Here is a 21,049-nt window from a genome sequence, read left to right on the forward strand (position 1 = left end):
GCCATGGAAGGACATTTTTGTGCATGGCGACCCTATAAAAATTTGAGCTGTGGCACTAATTAAGGTGTAACGGCAGGATAATGATTATCGGGTCTGCTGGAAGGAGTATGAGATCAGTTTTGAGTGAAAAAAATATACCGTGCTGCTTCAATTGGAGTGTACGGCTCTTGAACAGCTTTTCAGGTACTGCTGCTAAGGAGATATAAAAACAGAGGAGGGGTCAACGCCTTTTTTTTAGGTGTGCAATTTCCGATTTTTGAAGTCACTGACTGTAGACGTATACTTGTGTTCTTGAGGGTGTAAAGATGTTGAAGGGTACTGAGATGGAAGAGTAATGAAAATTTCTGGGCGTGGTGACTTGATCGGGTGTGATGGAGAAGTTATAATCTGAGATGGATCAAAATATTCTTTACTGGAGTGATGGTTCAAAGTTTAAATTGAATTTGATCTAAGTCGATAAGTGAAGAGTTATGCCTTTTGTTTTTGAAAGGAGTGTTGTGCTTTGAAGTTATCATTCGGCAGTGTCAAATCAAAAAATCTGGGCTTGCTGTTATTGATAGTTGTGAACAGTTTCTCAGGAAGTAGCACTGTTCTTGAAGACATGAAAAGAATTTGATGCTTATCTTTCTAGTGTGGGTCAGAATCTGTTCTTTTTAATATTTCTCAGTATATGAGAGTTGGAGCTCTCACAGAGGTTGGAGCCTGTCTCAAGAATTTTAGCTGTTCAGCGATTGGTGTCTCATTTTCACTGAGTTGGTGCTCAGTTTGTATTCTGGGTTGTAGCCTGTTGGGTTGGTGCCCTTTTATGAAATAGAAGGATCTTTGAACTGTGGTTTTTTACCCGAAAGGGTTTTCCACATGAAATATTATGTGTTCTTGTTGTGCGTTGTGTGTTTATCTTCATATCTCTCTGTTTAAAAATTTCTGAGTTTGCTACAAATATTGAAAAATTTATAACACTGATTTACCCCGCATCCCCCCACTCTCTGTGTTATCTGTGTGACTTTCAATGTTGGTATGCCTGATGCCAATGTGTTAACTATAAATAATAAGTCAATGCATGGGGTGATGTTGTGTCATTGCAAAAGTTTCGTACAGTGTGCTATCTAAGACGCTTATATGTTTTCTTTGCTTGCAATTGGCAGAAATCCATTCAGCCTCTCTACTGCTGAGAGTGACTGCCATAAATCTAAGAATTTCACCTCTGACAATCAAATAAGAATGCCCCCGACAGTTCCTATTAGCCATTACTCCAGTCCCAAAGGCCAACATTACAAGTCCAAACTCCTATAACATTATTCTGTGCTAATGTATTCAAAGTGTAGGCTTGCTTTGAGCACTCTAAATTTTTCAAAGTAACAGCACTGAAAACACAACTAGGCCAATTAAGGCCAGAAATATGTTGTCAGAAGTAGGAACATGAGGGCCAATGCACACAAAGTAGGCAGACCAACCATGACACCAAAAGTTCAACTACGGGCTTTTTAACAGCCACAACTTAAATATACACTATTGATGCTGGAATTACCACAGTTGCTGGCACCAAACTTCCTCTCTAATGGATCTTTGTTATGGGATTTAGATTATACTCATTCCAATTACCAAACTCGATCAGCCCAATGGGTCATTTGCATGCCTATTGCCTTCCTTGGATGAGGTCATCATTTCTCACACTCCTCCGAAATAAAACCCTGGTTCTCTATCACCAATCACTTCCATGGTAGACCTCTACCCTGCCATCGAAAGTTGACAAAGCAGAGAGACTGTGCAATCCGTCTCATTATCATGAATAACCAAAGCAGCAGGCAAGCCCACATTAGCCTTTTATCTTAAAAATGCATAATGCATCCCTGTCGTGATCAAGATTTGGTGCACATATAAGCTCTAGAATTAGTACGCTTATCCGAGTAGCAAAGTACCATCAAAGAGACTATAACAGATTTAATGAGCCATCCACAATTTCATAGTCTAAAATAGTTCATACATGGACATGCATGTCTTAATCTTTGAGACAAGCAGTATGACAACTACCAAGATTGACCAAGTAGCTACTTGCCATGAACAAGCCACCACAAGGCTGATGGAGTCTACGTGCAAAACCCCAACATGGGATACCAAAAAGGGAGCATGCATTCCTCCTTGAAACCAAACAATCCATCCACAACTTGAGAGAAAAGTAAAAAAATTGTGAAATGCTCAAAGCCTTGCATGAGGAAACCATCAGCGTCAACCGCAAAGTAGCAAGATGAAGCTTTAGTTGATTGGCACCTAGGAAGAAACTCTCATGCTGAGCCCTTCACCCTACATCTCAAAGCCCTTCTACTCACGAAAAGCAAGTCTACATGGAATGCATTGCACACACGGCCACCTCTATTATAAGGCCACTCAAAAACATCCATTTCCTAGGCATATCCCCCCTATGCACTTGGAGTGGTGCAACCAAACAAACAAGCCAATCTCCACTTTAAACAATTTCCCTCAACCAAGGCCCACATTTAATGGGACAGGGAGAGAATGTTGGAGCCAAATATTAGTCAAGTTTTGTTGCCAAGCACCAACGGAGAACATAGACCTCCATAGAAAAGATCCATGTAGGCCAAAGTGTGATGACATGTACAATCATGTGGAAAGAACATGTACAAAACCCTTTTCCCTACTTCTCGAAGCTGCACCCACTCATGATTTGCCTATATAAATATAAGTCATCGCACACATGGCCACCTCGAATATAAGATTGCTCAAGGGCATCCATTTCCCAAGTATATACCCCCATATGCATATCCATTTCCCAGGTATATAAACCTCAAAGGACTGTCCATTGGTGGGGCAAAAAGGAACCCCACCACTAGCGGTGACAACACCACTAGGGCGGGGCAGCAAGCAGGAGGTTGTTCTACCCAAGGCTATAAGCTCACGATTACCCACGGAACCACATGGTTGGTGAATCGCTTGGGCAAGCGAACCAAAAAAACATTGAACCAAAAAAAATATTTGTAAACAATTTTAAAACCACGTTTCTTGTACCTATGAAAAGACCATCTGACCGACCACTGACAAATGGCAAATCTGCATTATGACACCAACAATATGCCACTAAAGATAAGATATATGCCAATTTTTGACAAACCAGAGGAATTTTTGCCATCACCACCTGACTATACGATATGGCCAAGTACAGATCTGTGAGGTTGTACAAATTTTGTCAATAGACGAAAAAACCTCTGATGCCCCCAAACTAAAGTCTCAAAATTCAATGATTTGATAGTTGATACTTAGGTTTTGGGGAATTGTAGACACAATGGCAGCATCAGAATTGACCCAAAGTGCTCTGAAAATTCAGCTCCCTCCTTGATCTGGCAACTTTAAACCCTACTTGAAACCCTTGCAGATCTAAAAAAAATGACAAATTTGACAAAACGAAAGGCAAACTTGACTTTCCTCGATGCCCTACAAAGTTACTAGGAGACGGGGGCACTTAAAAATATGGAGATTGGTACCGCTACTGCTACAGGGAGATGCCATTTTTTTAATATAATTTAATAATTTCCTCTGTTACTTGGGAATGCATCCCCTGATCCAAACCCCGATGTCCCTGTCCCCTACCATTTCGGGGATGGGGAGACGCCAAGGGGACGTCCCTTGTCGTCCCCGCTTAACCGAAAATCCAGGGAAACATCCCCAGCCATTTGGGGACATTTCCTCGTCCCTGAGACGGCAAGGGGACATCCCCTTGGCATCCCCCCCCCCCCAAAACAGCTAGTCTTTCTCTGCAGCTGCAATGATTACAAGCTTACAAAAACAAAAAAAAATAGTTTTTTTTAATTTTCTTTGCATAAAAAACTAAGGTTTGCTACCCTCCACCTGATGCTTGCCATTCATCTCCATTTGTTGTCCACCCTAACAATGGCTCAACTGTGAATTGCCAGATCATGCACAAGAATCCCGACCTGTTGGATTCTGCTTTAATGAGCCCTCTAGAACCAATGGATAATTCTATTGTGATGGGTAACAAGGAAGGTACAAAACTTGAGAGCTGCTATCCAAAAGATCATGGATGGGCAAAAGTAGAAAGGAAGAAACAAAATCCTCAACATCAGATAACTGAGGTCTTCCAAGAAAGAGAAAAATATAGAACCTAAATAATTCCAACTCAGCCATATGCACTGGAAGGTAGAATTTCGGTGGTGGCAAGCATTATCGCTTGCATATAGCTTAGTATAGGTTTTGTTACTGGAAGTGGCAACTTTTTATATTTGGTCTAGAATGGCCCCTTTTTTTGTGATTATCCCCAATCGGGAATCTTTTGGATGCACCCCTATTCGTGGGCTGCAATTCTTGCTTTTATGATTATTTTATATATGGGAGTGGACCCCATGTCCACAACTTCTTATGGATCAGCACACAAAGAATTATTAAAAATAAAATAATATTATGTTGATTATAGATAAGATTATTCAAATAAACAAATTTAAACATAGAAAACTGTTTTATATATATGTATATATGTATCCTGCTGTATCCATATGCTAAGTCACAAGGTTTGCCGAATTTCAGCCATGAAGTTTGAAATTTGGCGAACCCAAAATTTCTACATAAAATTCATGAAATTTTGTACGAAAAGTAGCAAGCAATTTTACTTATATAAATATTTCGAAATGCAACTTTACAAGGGCTTTTGATAAGATGTTTTAATTAATAGTTCCTATCGTTGATCAAAACACAATAGCAATCTGGATTTGAAGAGGTCACAGTCAATCTGCACAACAGCGATTGCAGGTTATATCAAAGGTCAAAGTTCTAAACAACATGACCCTTGCCAAAGGTTTGTAGACTTGCACGACTTAGTTGATAGTCGTTCCATGAAGTATTTAGTGTTTTTTATTTACGTTTTTCATTTATTTAGTCTGCTTTCAATTTGGTGAGTTAAATTCTATCATACTTTTAAGGTTTTGTATACGTGGAAACAACTCTGTTCATTGTTTGCTCTTACCTCATCGATAGAAACCAAAATGGTCAGAGCGATTTTTTATTGGGTCTTTTATAAGATTTTCTATATGCATTTTAGTTTTTTAATAGAGTTTAGAACTATTATTTTAATTACATTGAATTTTTATCAAAAAACTTCATTTAATATTATTTTATTTTCGTTTGTAATTTTTTAATAGTAATATTTAATAAATTAACATTTAATATTATAAATAGATTTTAAATTAGTAACATAAAATTCAAAGAATTCAAATATTAAATTACATTTAACTTGCTTTATTTTAAAATAGACAAATTTAAATATTTAAATTTATTATAGAAACTTTTACAAACTTTTATAAATTTAATATATTCTAAATTTATGATAATTTATTGAAATTTGATATAATATCATTTATCTTTTATAAATTTTAATTTACTATGTATATAAATTTTTAAGTTTAAATTAAATTTTTAAATGTACTACTTGTATGTTTAAAAAAAATTGAATTTATAGAAGTAAATTAAATCATGATCTTTTTCCCAATAATATTATTTATCTTTTAACCGATCAAATAAAAATATTATTTATCTTTTATAAATAATAATTTACTATGCATATAAAATTTAACAAATATTAAATTAAATTTTTAAATGTACCACTTGTATGTTTCAAAAAATTTGAAGGCGAATTTAATCATAATTTTTTTCCAAATCTTTCTCCTTGTAAAATTTCATTCAAAATTTGTTGTTGTCAAACATGAATTCAAACTTGAACCTTGTGACAGTCCATATGAAGGGTCTTAAGAATGGCCATATCCGTATTTGATACTATATTTGTATCTGTATCTGTATCCTTGTCCATGCAACTTTGGTTTACAACATTCTCTCAGAAATTAGCAACATTCAACTTAAAATTCTCTCAGAAATTAGCAGCATTCAACTTGAACTTCTATCTAGACATTCTCTCAGAAATTAGCAGCATTCAACTTAAACTTCTATCTAGACACTTCACTGAGTCATTCAGGATCTCAAAGCAAGAATCAACTGGCACTCAACAAAACATACATGGTTTCAAAGAGATTACTGCGTCCAGCTACATGTGTTTAACAAAAAAAAAATGTATAGAACAAGTGCAATATGGGAACTCACTCTTGGAACAAGGATAACAGGTTTATTTTATTTGTAAGACTAGACCTCATGTTTCCCTGTTCGAGTTAAAGAAGACAAAAGAATAGACCAACATGAATATACAATGTCAAAGCCAAGTAACTATGGAAAAATCAATATGCTAGATCATATGACAATATTGGAAAAATGGCTTCTGGTATGAGAAATATATGAAGTAGACACTAAAGCTCTAATTTCAGAATATCCACACTGAATATAGTATTCTGAAACTGAACTTCACTGAATGCTTCCACTTGAAAAGACAACACCTACCTTAGAGTAATTGATATGACGATAGACCAGAAATGTATGATCTGCTGCTTCTTTCAAGTAATCTTCATGGAACTTAAGATATTCCTTCATTAATTCATATGATTCAGACCAGAGGGGAGAGCTCAGCAATTGAGGAAATATATGATGTGTCATTGACTCCAGCAGAATGTTTTTTATTTCCATACTTTTATACCTGATAAAAGCAGCAAGCTGTATAAAGACTGCAAAAAATGCATCAACAATAAAAGCACACTGCAACATAAGGAGTTATTAATGTACCATTCAAATGCTGAGTGAGTAGCAGCCCAATATGTGTACATATGAACAAGCATAATCCTGTATTGTGAAATATGTCTGGTACAGAAAAAAAAATGTTACCATCAAATCAATTATGTAAAACAGAAATTCTAAGTTCTTATATCACACCACATACAGAATAGCATAGAAATTTTTAGAATTTGGTTTCTCATGTTACATATAGAATAAGCAACCAAGATCATGAGCAGTATCAACTTTCCTAGTTGCCAGTATAACATTTTGAAATCGCTAAGATAGTCTATTTGATGCACAACATATGCCATATGTTCACCTTGATAGCCAAAAAAACTGTTCATATTGGCTTCAAAAATCAGAAACTTATATCTAGATTGAAAGAATGGTTGACAGTTTCCTAACAAAAATGTATGTCGAAGCTGACAAACAGAAAATTCCACCCTCCTTCCCAATCTCTTATTCTTACATTATATAGCTAAAATAAACTCACTTGAAATAACATATATAGCATTACAAGTAAGAAAAACTACAGATAAAATTTACCTTCTGATTGACAGGCCAAACTCTAATATCATAATTGCCTCCAACAAATAACCAGGATGTTGAGTACGCCAAAACAACTACAAGAAAAATCATACCAGTCTCTGAAAATAAGTTATAAACATAATTTAACCATGGAACATGATATGCATGAAGCAAGAAAATCGACATTGTTTTAAGTGCAGGAGATGGAAAACCATTGTGCATGTGAAGTTTAATGACATATATCAGTACAGTGTGCCACAAAGGCCTCAAACATTATTAGTTGTATAACATGTGATTTCAGACTATTATATCCATCCTCAATTAGACACCAAATAGACAGAGTACAGCCCACAAGTAATTGTATACATTTTTGTACAAATCAAGAATAACAAAATGCTATAGGCTAGAAACTATAATCTATACCTGCATTAAAATATTACACACCATTGTCAACAACTCTTCACCATGCATACTCTCTTGAGGATCAAGGTCTTTTGACAGGTTTAAGTTATCCAAATAAAGTCTAGTTAAGGTCACAGCCTGCACTACACAATCTGCAAAACAAAGACCACAATACAAAAAGAAAAATAAGTAAAAGATTTAGATCATTGTGTGAATTGCTCACCTCACACAGAAAGACAATATAAAACATTATAAGCCATGAAAATTGTTTTACGTAATCTAACCATATGCTTGGAAAAATGCTAGAGATAAAATTCAATCTGGACAGCATTAAAAGGATAGCCACGTCCCATCAAACAGAAATGGCATTTGTTCAAAGCCAGCAATATCACTCTTTCATCAACTTCTAATTTCTAGTTTTAGCTCCAGGTTGATCCAAACATCCACAAGCATTTTACAGTCTCCAAAAGAAGTTGACATCCAAATAAAAACATGTAAACAAGCCTCAAGCTAGAATATTTAGTTGATAAACTAGAAGAATTCAATATCAAACAAGAAGACTTAATATCTGTGATGCAGACTCGCACATGTACTTAGTTTTGAATATTTAGCCAAGAAACTAGCATGTCAATCAATGGATTCTAACAAGTTTAATCAAACTAAAATAAGTGACAATGTCTCCAATGTATGATTAAAATCTTAAACAGTATCTTACCATCATTGGATGCAGTAAATGTCATATCTAAATACTCTTCAACTTGATAAACTGCAATAGCTCGTCCCAGTTGTCGAACTGCACCATCTGAGGATAGCTGAGAGCAAGACTCGTGAAGCATTTTAAGAAGTTTTGGCCTTTCGGATGGATGAAAAAATTGTAAGAACTCTTCCACATCAGATTTGAAGCTAGCCAAATATCCAAATCTGAATTTGCAAGAAAACAAGATTTATAAGGAAAATAAAGCATGCAACTTTACAAAGATCAATTTTTTTATTTGTTTTTTATTTCAAGAAAGAAAGAACGACAAAAATTATATTAATCATCACAAATGACTAAAAAAGGCGGATGAGACTGCTCAGTGCATTCAGTTACATATAAAAACTACAAGTGTAAAAAAATGCCCTTGGTTTTGAAAGCAATATGATCACCTATTCCAACAATATAAAAGTAAATAGAGCACAATGTTTATCAAAGGTCATAAGACACGTTTACTATATGTCAATAAAGAAAGCTAGCAATTACATTATTAATCAATGTTAATAATCACTGATGTTTATCCCACATATATATATATATAACAGAGCAAGGGACATTGCATTAGGCTCAGAAGATCACCTCACCAGGACTGCATGGATATAACATTAATTGAAAATACAAGCAAAGCAACATAGATAACAGCTTAAAACAGCTATACTTATAAGCAAAAAACAGTGAGATCATTAGCACTACTGTAGAGAAAACAGCAGTGGATCTGTTGACTTATTTTCCAGAGCCTTGAGGATTAGGCAAGAGCTTTTTCTCATCATTATAGAATTGGGATATTCATGTTTCATTTCCTGTTTTGCAAATGTTAATTATGACTTGTACATCAGGGCGGTGACCCTCACATAAAAGCTTGAGTTGCTACCTCAATCCTCTTTCCTTTTGGGTTGTTGATAAGTCCATATCAAGCTGTAGTGTTATCCTTAATGTTTTAACTTCAAACTCAATTGGAAGGACAGCTTTCATCCCATACACAGTTTCATATGGTGTAAATCTTGTTGTAGTCTTCCTAGCTATCCTATAGGCCCAAACAGCTTCAGGAAGGTGAGCTACCCAATCCTTGTGGTGTAGAGCAACTGTCTTAGTTAGGATTGCTTCAATTTCTCTGTTTGTTGTTAAGTTTTATAATCAGATTAGATAGAAGATAATTCAAACACAATTGCACAGTATATACCCTGCGAAAACCTTCCTCTTGAAGGTGAAAAACCCAGCAACAAATGTCTTGTAATATATTAGCAAGATGTCTTTACAAATGCTTCACACTTTGAAGCCGTATGATCAAATTGATTCACTCTAGATCGCAGTGAATGCAACCCAAACTTCCAAAGAAATGTGTATAGTATAAGTTCAATCTGCCTTATGAATACGACCTGCTGAGGAAGGAATCGGACTGCTGAAGTTGAACACGAGATGCTGAAGGATGATATACACGATCTGCTTGTTGTATGGAAAATGATCGATGCCAAAGAAAAGAGGTATGATCTCCCTTTATATGTGCCGGTAGATACTCTTCACCCAAGGGTCGGCACCCTTCAAAGGAACACGTCTCCATATGATGCATTGTGTTATTTCACAAAGGATGGCGGACTTTTAAGTCGGCTCATTATGTAATAATTACATTATTTTATACAAGCAAATCATATTTGCTTAATTGACATTTTAATTGTCCCTTTTATTAAATCGGTATGAATAAATGTTTGTAAATTGATCTATAAAATGTCTAAGGCCGATAGGTCAATTAGACATTTAGATTAGCTATGTCAGCCCATAGAAGGAATCCGACCAAAGCTATAAACATCAACACTCCCTCTTAGCTAGGGAGGAATCCTTCTTGATATCTGAGACACATAGTAACATCCACCATGGCTACTCCCAGAGGGTGGGTCCATCATGGCTACTCCCATGTATGGAATTGCAAATGAACACAAGTGCCCATCACGGAATCACTCAACGTAATGTCATCATCTCATCATGACGTTCACAATGGCTACTCCCAGAGGGGGAATAAACACAAGTGCTAAGTCATGAAGTCTCTCAAATGACATCCACCATGGCTACTCCCAGAGGGTGGAACAAGGGCTTTCACCTCAAACTTTTCTCTCACAGAGAAGAATGAATTAAACAATGGCTTGCACCTCAAACTTCTCTCACAGAGAAGAATGCATTATACTACATCTCAAGAAATTACTAATGTTGAGAGTCCCTCTCAGCAAGTGCTTCATTCTCCACAACTCCAAACTTGTCGCGAAAACGCACAAACTTCACTTTGGCAAGAGGCTTGGCGAGAATGTCAGTTGTTTGTTCCTTAGTACAAATGTATCTCAACTGAACAGCATTCCTTTGTACCATATCTTTGATGTAGTGGTATTGGATCACATGTTTTGTTCTATCATGAAACATTGGATTGATAGATAGCTTCACACAGCTTTGGTTATCACAATGAATAAGTGTAGGCTCGAACAATTGTCCAAACAATCCTGCAAGTAACTTCCAAAGCCATACCACTCGAGTTGCCACACATGCTACAATGTATTCCGCCTCTGCGGTGCTCAGTGCCACTGAAGACTACTTCCTGCTACACCAAGAGATCATAGCAGATCCCAAACTGAAACAACAACCAAAGGTGCTCTTCCGATCAATAACACTCCTTGCCCCATCAGAATCAGAATATCCTTGCAGATTCAGGTTCACACTGGAAGAATATTTCAAGCAATATCCAACTGTGTCACGCAAGTATCTCAAGATATGCTTGGCTGCAACTAGATGTATATGTCTTGGTTCACACATGAACTAACTAAGTGCGCTCACTGCATAGCAAATATCTAGTCTAGTGTTAACTAGATACATCAAGGATCCAATCAACTGCATGTACATAGTAGGATTTGTTGATGTGTTGCTTAGGCACATGTGAACACAAAATAAAATACCATAAGTATCTTATCCTCTCTTGAACAAAATCTCTTGGATGCTGAAGATTTAGCTCAAGGATCACCCAAAAAGTCTCCAAGGTTCATATATGTAGGATCACTAAGTGTGGATAAGCTTAGTTGGTCGTTGTGATTGTTGTTTCATCAAAGGGCAGATGGTATGCAATGGGATTTTCTCCTAAGACAACTAAATGGTTACCGAAAATTTGGCAAAAGATGAGGGTTTAGAGGAATTCTAAGCTATTCTAAAATGAATGAATGAAGAGATGACACAAGTGAAACTCAACTAGTTATAGCTTTGCCGTACAGAAACAACTCTACTAGAACTAGTGCAATCTTCTAAGGATGTTTGAAGATTTTCAAATCACTACTAACCATAGACACCATCAATTGAATGCATATCAATGATTAAGCAATGATCGAACTTAAACACTTTCAAATGTTCCAGTTGACCACACAAGGCTTGCTTACAATCAGCAAGAAAGCTAGTGGTATGGATAACGAGCTTCACAATATATCAAATGCAACATTCCATCATGTAATCTAATGCTTAAACTATCATCAAAAGATTGGCTTGAGAAGATAAAAGAACCATGCAACAAGCTTCAAGGGTTGAGCAAAAACACCATAGCTTCAATGTTTCATTAATCCAATAGCCAAACAACAACAATTCTTCAAGTCTTTCTCTTGCCAATATTCTAGCACTGATACTCTCTCTTCTACTTTATTGCTATTACTAACATCATTAACATTGCTATTAGCCTATTCAAATGAAAGGAGTGGAGCTTATATAGGAAAGCATCATCATAAACTCACTTCCTTTTACCTCATCGATTTGAGCCTTAAGTTCTCCAATTTCTTCACATGAAAGCATCATCAATTTGGCCCTTAAGAACATCTATAGAGGAAATTCGCTCTATGACCTTCGGAAGGACGGGACCTAAAACAAAAATCTTGCTCTAGAGCCTGAGCAAGGTACGGGTCAATGTATTTAAGCAAATTTCAGTCCAATGACGTTTTTTGATGAAAGCTCAGTTCTCAAATTCGGGCAATGTAGGCGACCTCATGAATAACTCTTAACTTGACTCTTTCACCTAACTTTGCTTGACTTGCTCAATCTTTGAATCCTAATGCTTGATAATCTATTCTACTCCACTCACTAGAAAAGAGCATAGAGAGAGACTACTCCTAGAGAGGGCAAAACCTAAAACAAAGAGGGTCCCCATCTTGATGGGGCGATGTGTGATGTGGTCACAACAGGATCCACAAGATCTTAACTAACTACAAATTCCCTCAAAGTCTTCAAGTTAGTTTCCATCGGTGTAGACATAGACTTGCAGTCTAACATTCCAAATCTCTTCAAGATGTCAATGGTGTATTTTCCTTGACTCGGGATAATCTCATTAGGCCTCTGGCATACTTCCAAACCTAGAAAGAAATGCATGAGTCCTAGGTCCTTCATCTCAATTTCTGAAGTCAACTCCTTACATCTAAGGATGAGATGGTCTTCCCCAGTAAGAAATAAGTCATCAACATATAGCACCAAGATTAAAACTTCACCATTGAATACCTTGAAGTAAAGATTCGAATCAGCATCATTCTTGCAAAAACCCAAACTCAACAAGTATTTGTCAATTTTTTCATACCATGCACGAGGAGCTTGCTTAAGACCATATAATGTTTTCTTCAATTTGCATACATGAGACTCTTTCCCATGAATCACAAACCCTTCAGGTTGCTCAATGTAGACCTCTTCCTCAATCACACCATTGAGAAAAGTTGTCTTCACATCCATCCAATGTAGCTTCCATCCCTTAGCTATTGCAATGGCAATGATGGTCCTGATGGAAGTATAGCAAGCAACAGGAGCAAATGTTTCTTCATAGTCTATTCCTTCTTTCTGAGAGAAACCACGAGCCACAAATCTAGCCTTGTCCTTCTCAATGCTTCCATCAACTGCATGCTTAATCTTGTATAGCCATTTGGAAGATACCACTAACTTTCCTTCAGGTCTAGGTACAATATCCCAAACGTCATTCTTAATAATAGATTGATATTTTCCATCCATAGCATCTTTCCATACTTGTTGTTTTGAGGCTTCCTCAACACTGGAAGTTTCAATCTCAATAAGATTACACATTAATGCAACATAGCTAGAGAATATTTGTGGTCTTTTACTTTCTCTGAATGTGCCTCTAGGAGCCGCAAACTTTTATGCCTCCTGCATAATGTTCCTTGCCCAAAGAGGTCTCTTTCGATTCACAACAATATCTCTAGGCCCATCAATAGGATCCAAAGGTTCAATTGGATCATCATCTGCTACAGGTTCAGTGGACTCCCTCTAAATCTCGGGAGTATGATCAATGTCGATGCCTTGAGTGTTAATGATATAGCATCGGTAGAAATCCGACAGGCCGACTCAGCAAGATCAAATGTGTGAATGGCCTATTGGCCTTACACATTTGATGAATCTATCAACTTATATTAATCCTTTAATATCTTTATTAAGTCAAATATGCATTATCAAGTTTAATGATTAAACATACATTATCGAGTTTGACTTATCGGATTTATTTCAAAGGGGCCGACTTTTGGTTAAACTCTGCCACCCCTCATTTGAAGGCATGTGATGCTTCATGAAGGCCGTGCCTCCTTGATGAGAGCCGACTCTTGGATATCTCCTTTCGACGGATATATATGGACGTGGTCTTCCCTCTATGGAGCTGAGATCAGACAACAAGTTCGATCATAATCAGGCAGATCAAATTCATGTACAAGCAGATCAATTGACGGTGAGAAATTTATGTAGTGTGCTCGGGTGTGACGATAAGAGCATATAGTCTATGGTTGGGAAGGTAACAGATTTGATGTTTGCCTGTGGTTAATGAGCACTACCTTAAAATCAACATTGAGGAGTCTCATTATTTTTTAAGGTAGGAGATTTTCAAGAATCTCCTACCTTAAAAAATAGGAGATGGTGGAGAATTGTTGAAAATCTCCTCCAGAGCAAGGAGAGTTTGAGAAACTTCAAGAAAAAATTCATGGATCAAATTCTTCTCCCCTGAAGTTTTCTCTCTCCAAGGTTTTCTTGCCAAGTGGCAGCCCGGTCATTGCATGTTGAATTTAAGGCAGATTCTTTTTGCATGCAGCCGCCGCATGTGGAAATGATGGAGCATTTATGACATAATGGGGTGATTTTTGCATGGATGAATATTCAACATATGTTGGGCGAATTTGAAAGAGGTGGTGCATTTAATGCGCAATGGATGCTATTTTGGGTACTTTTGAATTAATTGTACATGGGCATGATGGGTTATTAATTGGAGATTCCCACCTTGTTGCATCATGTATGGAGAATCTTTTGGGCAAACCCTAATTAGGGTTTTGCATGTAATCATGACCTGAGGCCTATATAAAGGGGTGACCTCCCTAATTTGTAAGGGAGGAAGGAGCTTGTATGAAATTGTTGCGATAAGTTTTGGGATAATAATAGTGAAACATTGTTCTCTGATGGTGTCCACTTAAGTTATTTTTTCAAAGCTTGCATGGTTTCACCTTCCTCACTTAGAGTAGAAGTAGTTTAGTGCTTTGATTCCAATGGAGAATGTAATGGTGTTTGATGAATTTCCATGGTTCATACTTTTTGCATCTTGCTGATTGTAAGTTGCAGTGTAAAGTTAGCCTGAACCCCCAAATTTGTGCTAAGTTCAATTGTGAATAGTCGTTTGGATTGCGCCGTGTTGGGTATTCAGATGCACTTTTTTCAATATGAAAATCCTCCAACATCCTCAAAAGATTGCACCGGTTCCTACGGAGTTGTAGTTTATCTTGGCGAAGCAGAGCTTGGTTTATTTGGAATTTGTCCACCAAAGCACTATTCATTGTTATCATTGCCCTTAAGAGTAGATTTAGATCCTTCTAAACCCTTTTCCCCTTTATTTTCAGTTCATTTTAGTCTGTTTGAAGCAGCAGCATCGCAGAATTGCCATATCAAAGAAGTGAAAAAATGATGCAAACGTAAGGCCCCTTGGATTACAGCACATCAGCCAACTGAGTCACGTCTGTAGCATAAAGGAACCTTGGAGTTGATTGTTTGAACTTCTTGCAATCTTAGCATTCAATCGCACTTTGATCAAGAGAGAGTGAAGTGACCGTTAGGCAACTTTATTATGTGTTCGACGATGTCATAAAAAACATGTCAACAAGCCCCTCATAGACCAATAAAAGCAAAGAAATTTTTAAATAGCTATTTTTTTTTGTAAGCCTGGACTTATTCCCAACCGCAAGGGAGGGCTAGCCGTTTCGAGGACATGGGGGAACTCCAAGGGGATGTCCCCTTTTCGTCTCCTCAATGTTGATTTTAAGGTAGTGCTCATTAACCATAGGCAAACATCATGAGACTCCTCAATGTTGATTTTAAGGTAGTGCTCATTAACCATAGGAAAAAAATTTCTTGAATTTTTTCTTGAAAATCATGAGACTCCTCAATTTGGATTTTAAGGTAGTGCTCATTAACCACAGGCAAACATCAAATCTGTTGCCTTCCCAACCATAGACGATAAGCTCTTATCGTCAACCCCGAGCACACTACATAAATTTCTCACCATCAATTGATCTGCTTGTACATGAATTTGATCTGCCTGATTATGATCGAACTTGTTGTCTGATCTCAGCTCCATAGAGGGAAGACCACGTCCATATATATCCGTCCATTTTTAAATAACTATTTTTTTTTTTTAAGCCTAGACTTATTCCCAACCGCAAGGGAGGGCTAGCCGATTCTGGGACATGGGGGAACTCCAAGGGGATGTCCCCTTGTCGTCTCGAGGACGATGAAACGTCCCCAAATGGCTGGGGATGTTTCCTAGCGTTTCCTAGGATTTTTGGTCAAGCAAGGACGACAAAAGGGCATCCCTGAAACGGTAGGGGCCAGGGATGTCGGGTTTTGGAGCAGGGGACACATCCCTGTGTAACATAGGTAATTTCCTTTTACATGTTCTTACATGCAATATAATTAAAACGACATAGATACAAACAAACATTAGAAATTCCAAAATGTACAACATTCACTCTTCACACAAATAAGTTGTCCAAACAACTTTCGCTCAAATTTTCTAATCTGAATTAGACCCATTGATCATACTCCTACCCCTCTCTCTGAATAGCTTGACCAACCTCTCTACAACTCCATTATGCTAAGGGGTGTGTGAAGTTGTCTTATGCCTTGCAATACCACTATTCTTACAAAATTTGAATTGTCTACCATTGTCCATTCTCAAAACCTTACTCTTCATTTCTATCTAGTTCCTCACAAGTGCTTCAAACTATTTGAAAAGAGCATTCATGTTTCCTAGAGATGTCATCATTTAAAAAATATAGTGCAAGAATTTTCCAAGGATAAAATACGTCAATAAGACCAAATACATCAATACAAATCAAAAAGCCAATTCCAAAATCTCTACAAATCTAGTAGAGATAGAATGAAAGTTAATACAGTTTTGCTTCCCACAAATACAATGTTTGCAAGAGCCAAAATCCAAGAAATGGTCATTGGCCCATGTACTATTTTTTTAGATTCCAATACTCAAGGACTTCAAATGTGCTTGTGCCAAAGTGAAACGAAGTTCAAAACAAATTCCCTTAGCCAACACCATGACTCTGCAAATCATCTATCATTCCTTGTTGACAATTATATGCACATCCACACCATTCATTTTCACTTATAAACAATAGATTCCTTGCCAAACCAATGATGTGCAGAATGCCAAAAGAGACTCAATTCTTCCATCTCCAAACATGAGCTTGTTGCCACAACGAACAATCTTGAGAAATTTGTTGTCTCCCAAATAGACCTTTTCACCAAAAAATGCTCCATAACTAGAAAAGCACTATGTGGGATAGATGTGAAAAGAATCTCTAAAGTCAATCATCAATGCATCCTCACAATTTGGTATATAAACACATATCCATTATCTTCATTCAAGGCCCTCAAATTTGAATCATAGTCTTTAATGTGAACAGAGTTTCCTCAATTCCAACACTTAACCTTAGATCTATCAAGAAATTTAGATCCCCCTTGACCCCTCAACCTCTTATTCTTCTTATTCTTGTCTTTTTCCTTCAAGCAACATTTAATAACCAAGGCATCCTTAACACATTCTAAAGTTTTGGGCTCATTTTTTCTAACAATAAAATAAAAAGAGCCTCTTGAAGTTTTGTCTTGGATATGGTACTATTAGCCATGACAAGGTTGTCTAATGAATCTAGCAGCAAACACAATAAGGGAAAACACCAGTCTTCCTCATCTATTGTTACATTAACAATAGTTTACTAGCTCATCAAAAGGTTGAGGGCATTTAAGTGCTTTATCACTAAATCATCATCACTCATCCTTAACAAATACAAATCCTTATGAAGAAAATATTTATTGACAAAGGACTTTGTCCAATACAAGTTGCTTACCTTTTTCTAGACATTATTGATGGCACTTTCTATCGATACATTTAGGAGCAATGATTCAAAAGGTAAACGAAAAACCAAACTTTATATCTTTCTATCAATCACCACCCTAATCTTTTGTGGAAACATCAAAGGGTTTTTTACTAGAAACTGAATCCCACAAATCTCTATCAACGAGATCTTCCATCTTGAGCTTCAAAACACAAAGTTAGTGTCATTGAACTTATCAATCTCCATTATAGATGTTTTGGTCATTCTTGTACCTAAAAAAAAAGATCACTTACATAAAGTTCCCACTCAAACAAGGATTGATACAACCTTTCCTCCCTTTGATCTAATAAGCTACTCTGGCTCTTCTAACAAACATTGGGAATTCAAGCATTGTTGATAAACAAAAACTAGTTTCTTGTCTAGCATTTATAAGAGTAACTAAATTAAATAGATAATGAATCCACAATAAAAAAGAATAGCAAAGACATTTACACAAAACTACACCAAATTTATCATGCAAAACCCTTTTGAGAAATAACCTAAAAGAGAACATCACACCACCAAATTATTATTACAAATACAAAACACTTTCACCCATGCTAGTCTTCTATAGTGATCAAGCTCATTGCACTCCATGTAATAAATCCAATAGCAAAGCAAATTAAAATTCATTACAATAGCACATGAAACCACACATCACACCTGACAACTTCCTCAAGAACTTGTCACAACATGCAACTCTCTTATTGTCAATGCTCCACTAGCATACAAAAACATATCCATACCACTACCATGTGGTTGCTTATATAGACCAATTTTGCACAAAAAATTTAAGTGGTACCTGTTGACGTGTATTTTGTACATTATCAAACACAGAATAAAATACCCAAGGGTACCTTATCCTCTCTTGAGTAAAGCCTCTGAATGCTGAAGATATCGCGAAAAGGATCAATCAGGGTGACTTCAAGGTTCTTCGCTGTAGGATCTCTACGTCTGGATAAGCTCTTTGTGGTATGATGTGATTTGCTGGAATCACAAGGGGACTTACACTTGATGACTGAACTTCTAATTTGCTTTGAATATTGCTGGAACACAGGATTTTACTGCCTTAGATTAAAAAAAAAGGAAAAAACACGAGGGTGAGAAAAGGATCTAATCCTAACACTAAGAATGTAAGAGCAATGAATGATCTTTGATGAAATTCTAACTAAGTCTTGTTTTGACATCACAGGACCATCTCCACAAGGTTAGTGCGATCTTCGAAGGAAAGCTTTATCATGTTCAAATCATCACTGCAGGCATAGACACCATCAGGTTGATGCATATCAATGAAGAAGCGACAATTGAAGTTAAGCTTAAGCTGAATGATTCCAGTTGACTACGCAAGGCAAGTCTGCAATCAACAAACTGCTAGTAGTATGGATTACGAATTCCACCATCAATCAAGCACATTTCTTCCACTCATCTAATAACACGAAATCAAATATGAGAAGTATAGAGACCATGCAAATTGTCGCATCGACCCATAAATTTCACCATTTCTTCAATGAAGTTACAAGTCTTTTACAACAACATCTTGGCAACAATCTTTGCCTTCTCTCTCTACTCTACTCTAATTGCTATTCTATCAACTAGCTAGCTACTCTCTATTCACTAACTCCTTTCTAACTCTCTAACTTACTGCTTCCAACTGCCTTTACAAAATGAAGAGTTGGGGCTTATATAGTGCCCACAATACAATTCGATGGCTCAGATCAATTTGAGATCAATGGCCAAGATTCAACAATGAAAACCCTAATTAGGGTTTGTTACAACCATTACATAACATTTAATGCTTGATCAATGAAATAATTGTATTGCTTGGACACATGTCCTCTCTGGAAAAATCGACCAATGGATAGCCGAGGTAGGTACATCGGAGTTTGTGCCATCACCCATGAGTTAGGTACATTGAATCTGGACACACTGAGGTGGACCACACTGACTGGAGAAGTGATGACTAGGATGCCACCTCATCTGACACTTGTAACTTGGTAGATATTCAACTTGATGTTGTTGAGAAGCTAGCTTTAATTAATTCATCTAGAACTATCTGCTTCTTCAACGAACCCTTGCTCTGACTTCTCGTGTCCTTGATGTGCAGGATGATTGATGTACCTCGCCTTGGAATGCTGGATTGGAAGAGGTCACCCTTGTTGATGTTTGATCGAAGAAAGCCATCCTTGTCGATGCTAGACTGGAGGAGGTTGCCCTTGTCCTTACTTGATCTTCTTGGAGGAGACCGTCCTTGATCTGGCTTGATTTTCCAACTCCAGGATCTCCATTTGATGCCTACACAAAATATTAAAGTTAGTCTTTTGAGCATCAAACCTTAAAGCATGAAATTTAAGACCTTTCAAAGGTAAAACTTAAGATATTAACTTGAAAAAGTCATGATAAATCAAGAATTACACATTTTCAAATTAATAATGAATGGAAATTGGATTTTCAAGACTTAGATTTTACAAAATTGTAATGGGATCACAATAAGTCTTGAATGAGATCTTCAAAAAAGTAATTCTTCATACCTTCCCTTGAGTACTTAAGTACAAAACTTTGAAAAAAATGATGAGAGAAGACCGGATTTTGATGGACAAGCTTAGATTATAGTCCTCCCTTGGATGAATTACGCCTCCTCTAGCTTGAAAAAGAATAAACTCCACTAGCCTCTTCAAAAATCTGGAAATTCACCTTCAAATACCTTCAAAACATCTGGAAATTATCCTCCAATTTAGCAAGAAATTCACCTCTCCAATGGCCTTCAAGATGAATTTCGCCCTCCTTAGTCTCCACACTTAGTAGAAATTCGCTCCACTCCAACTAGATTTCGCACCTTCAATTAGCTCTCCAAATTCGCACTTGAAAGGATGATTGAATGATTTGAATTGTGAAACAACACCTCCAATATATAGAGCGCTCACCTTCCACTTACCCATGAGGCCGACCTAGCAAATAAAAGGTGAAATAATAAATAAAACCTCAAAAGGAGTAGGCCGACTTGTCAAATAAAGGCAAAATAATGCCTTGTGCGCTCAACTTTTAATTTTTAATTTCACAAAAATTAATTTTAAATGCCTTTAGAATAAAAATTCGATTTTTTTTTAGGCCCAAAATTAATTTATTAAATGCCAATTTAATTAATTTTTTCAAATATTCCAAAGTTAGCAATTTGGCATCTAATGCGATTTGGAGGATATTAACGTTGAAATAATGTAAAAATAAAGAATGCCAATGACTTCGCTCTGGTCCCTTGGAGAGGGACAGG

At 36.7% G+C, this 21,049-nt stretch overlaps 1 protein-coding gene across 1 annotated transcript in view; it reads right to left on the minus strand.

Moving 5' to 3' along the window:
* The window catches only part of LOC131041804 (N-terminal acetyltransferase B complex auxiliary subunit NAA25), a 77,372-nt gene that overhangs the window by 18,302 nt on the left and 38,021 nt on the right, over positions 1–21,049 (minus strand). The window contains exons 10-14 of the mRNA XM_057975018.2: positions 8,324–8,529; positions 7,630–7,760; positions 7,225–7,301; positions 6,688–6,762; positions 6,409–6,601 (exon numbers count right to left, since the gene is read on the minus strand). Of these exons, the coding sequence (XP_057831001.1) occupies positions 6,409–6,601; positions 6,688–6,762; positions 7,225–7,301; positions 7,630–7,760; positions 8,324–8,529 (682 nt within the window). The remainder of the gene's footprint in view (positions 1–6,408; positions 6,602–6,687; positions 6,763–7,224; positions 7,302–7,629; positions 7,761–8,323; positions 8,530–21,049) is intronic.

The sequence above is a fragment of the Cryptomeria japonica genome, chromosome 7 (assembly GCF_030272615.1).
Source record: "Cryptomeria japonica chromosome 7, Sugi_1.0, whole genome shotgun sequence".
Classification (NCBI taxonomy): Eukaryota; Viridiplantae; Streptophyta; class Pinopsida; order Cupressales; family Cupressaceae; genus Cryptomeria; species Cryptomeria japonica.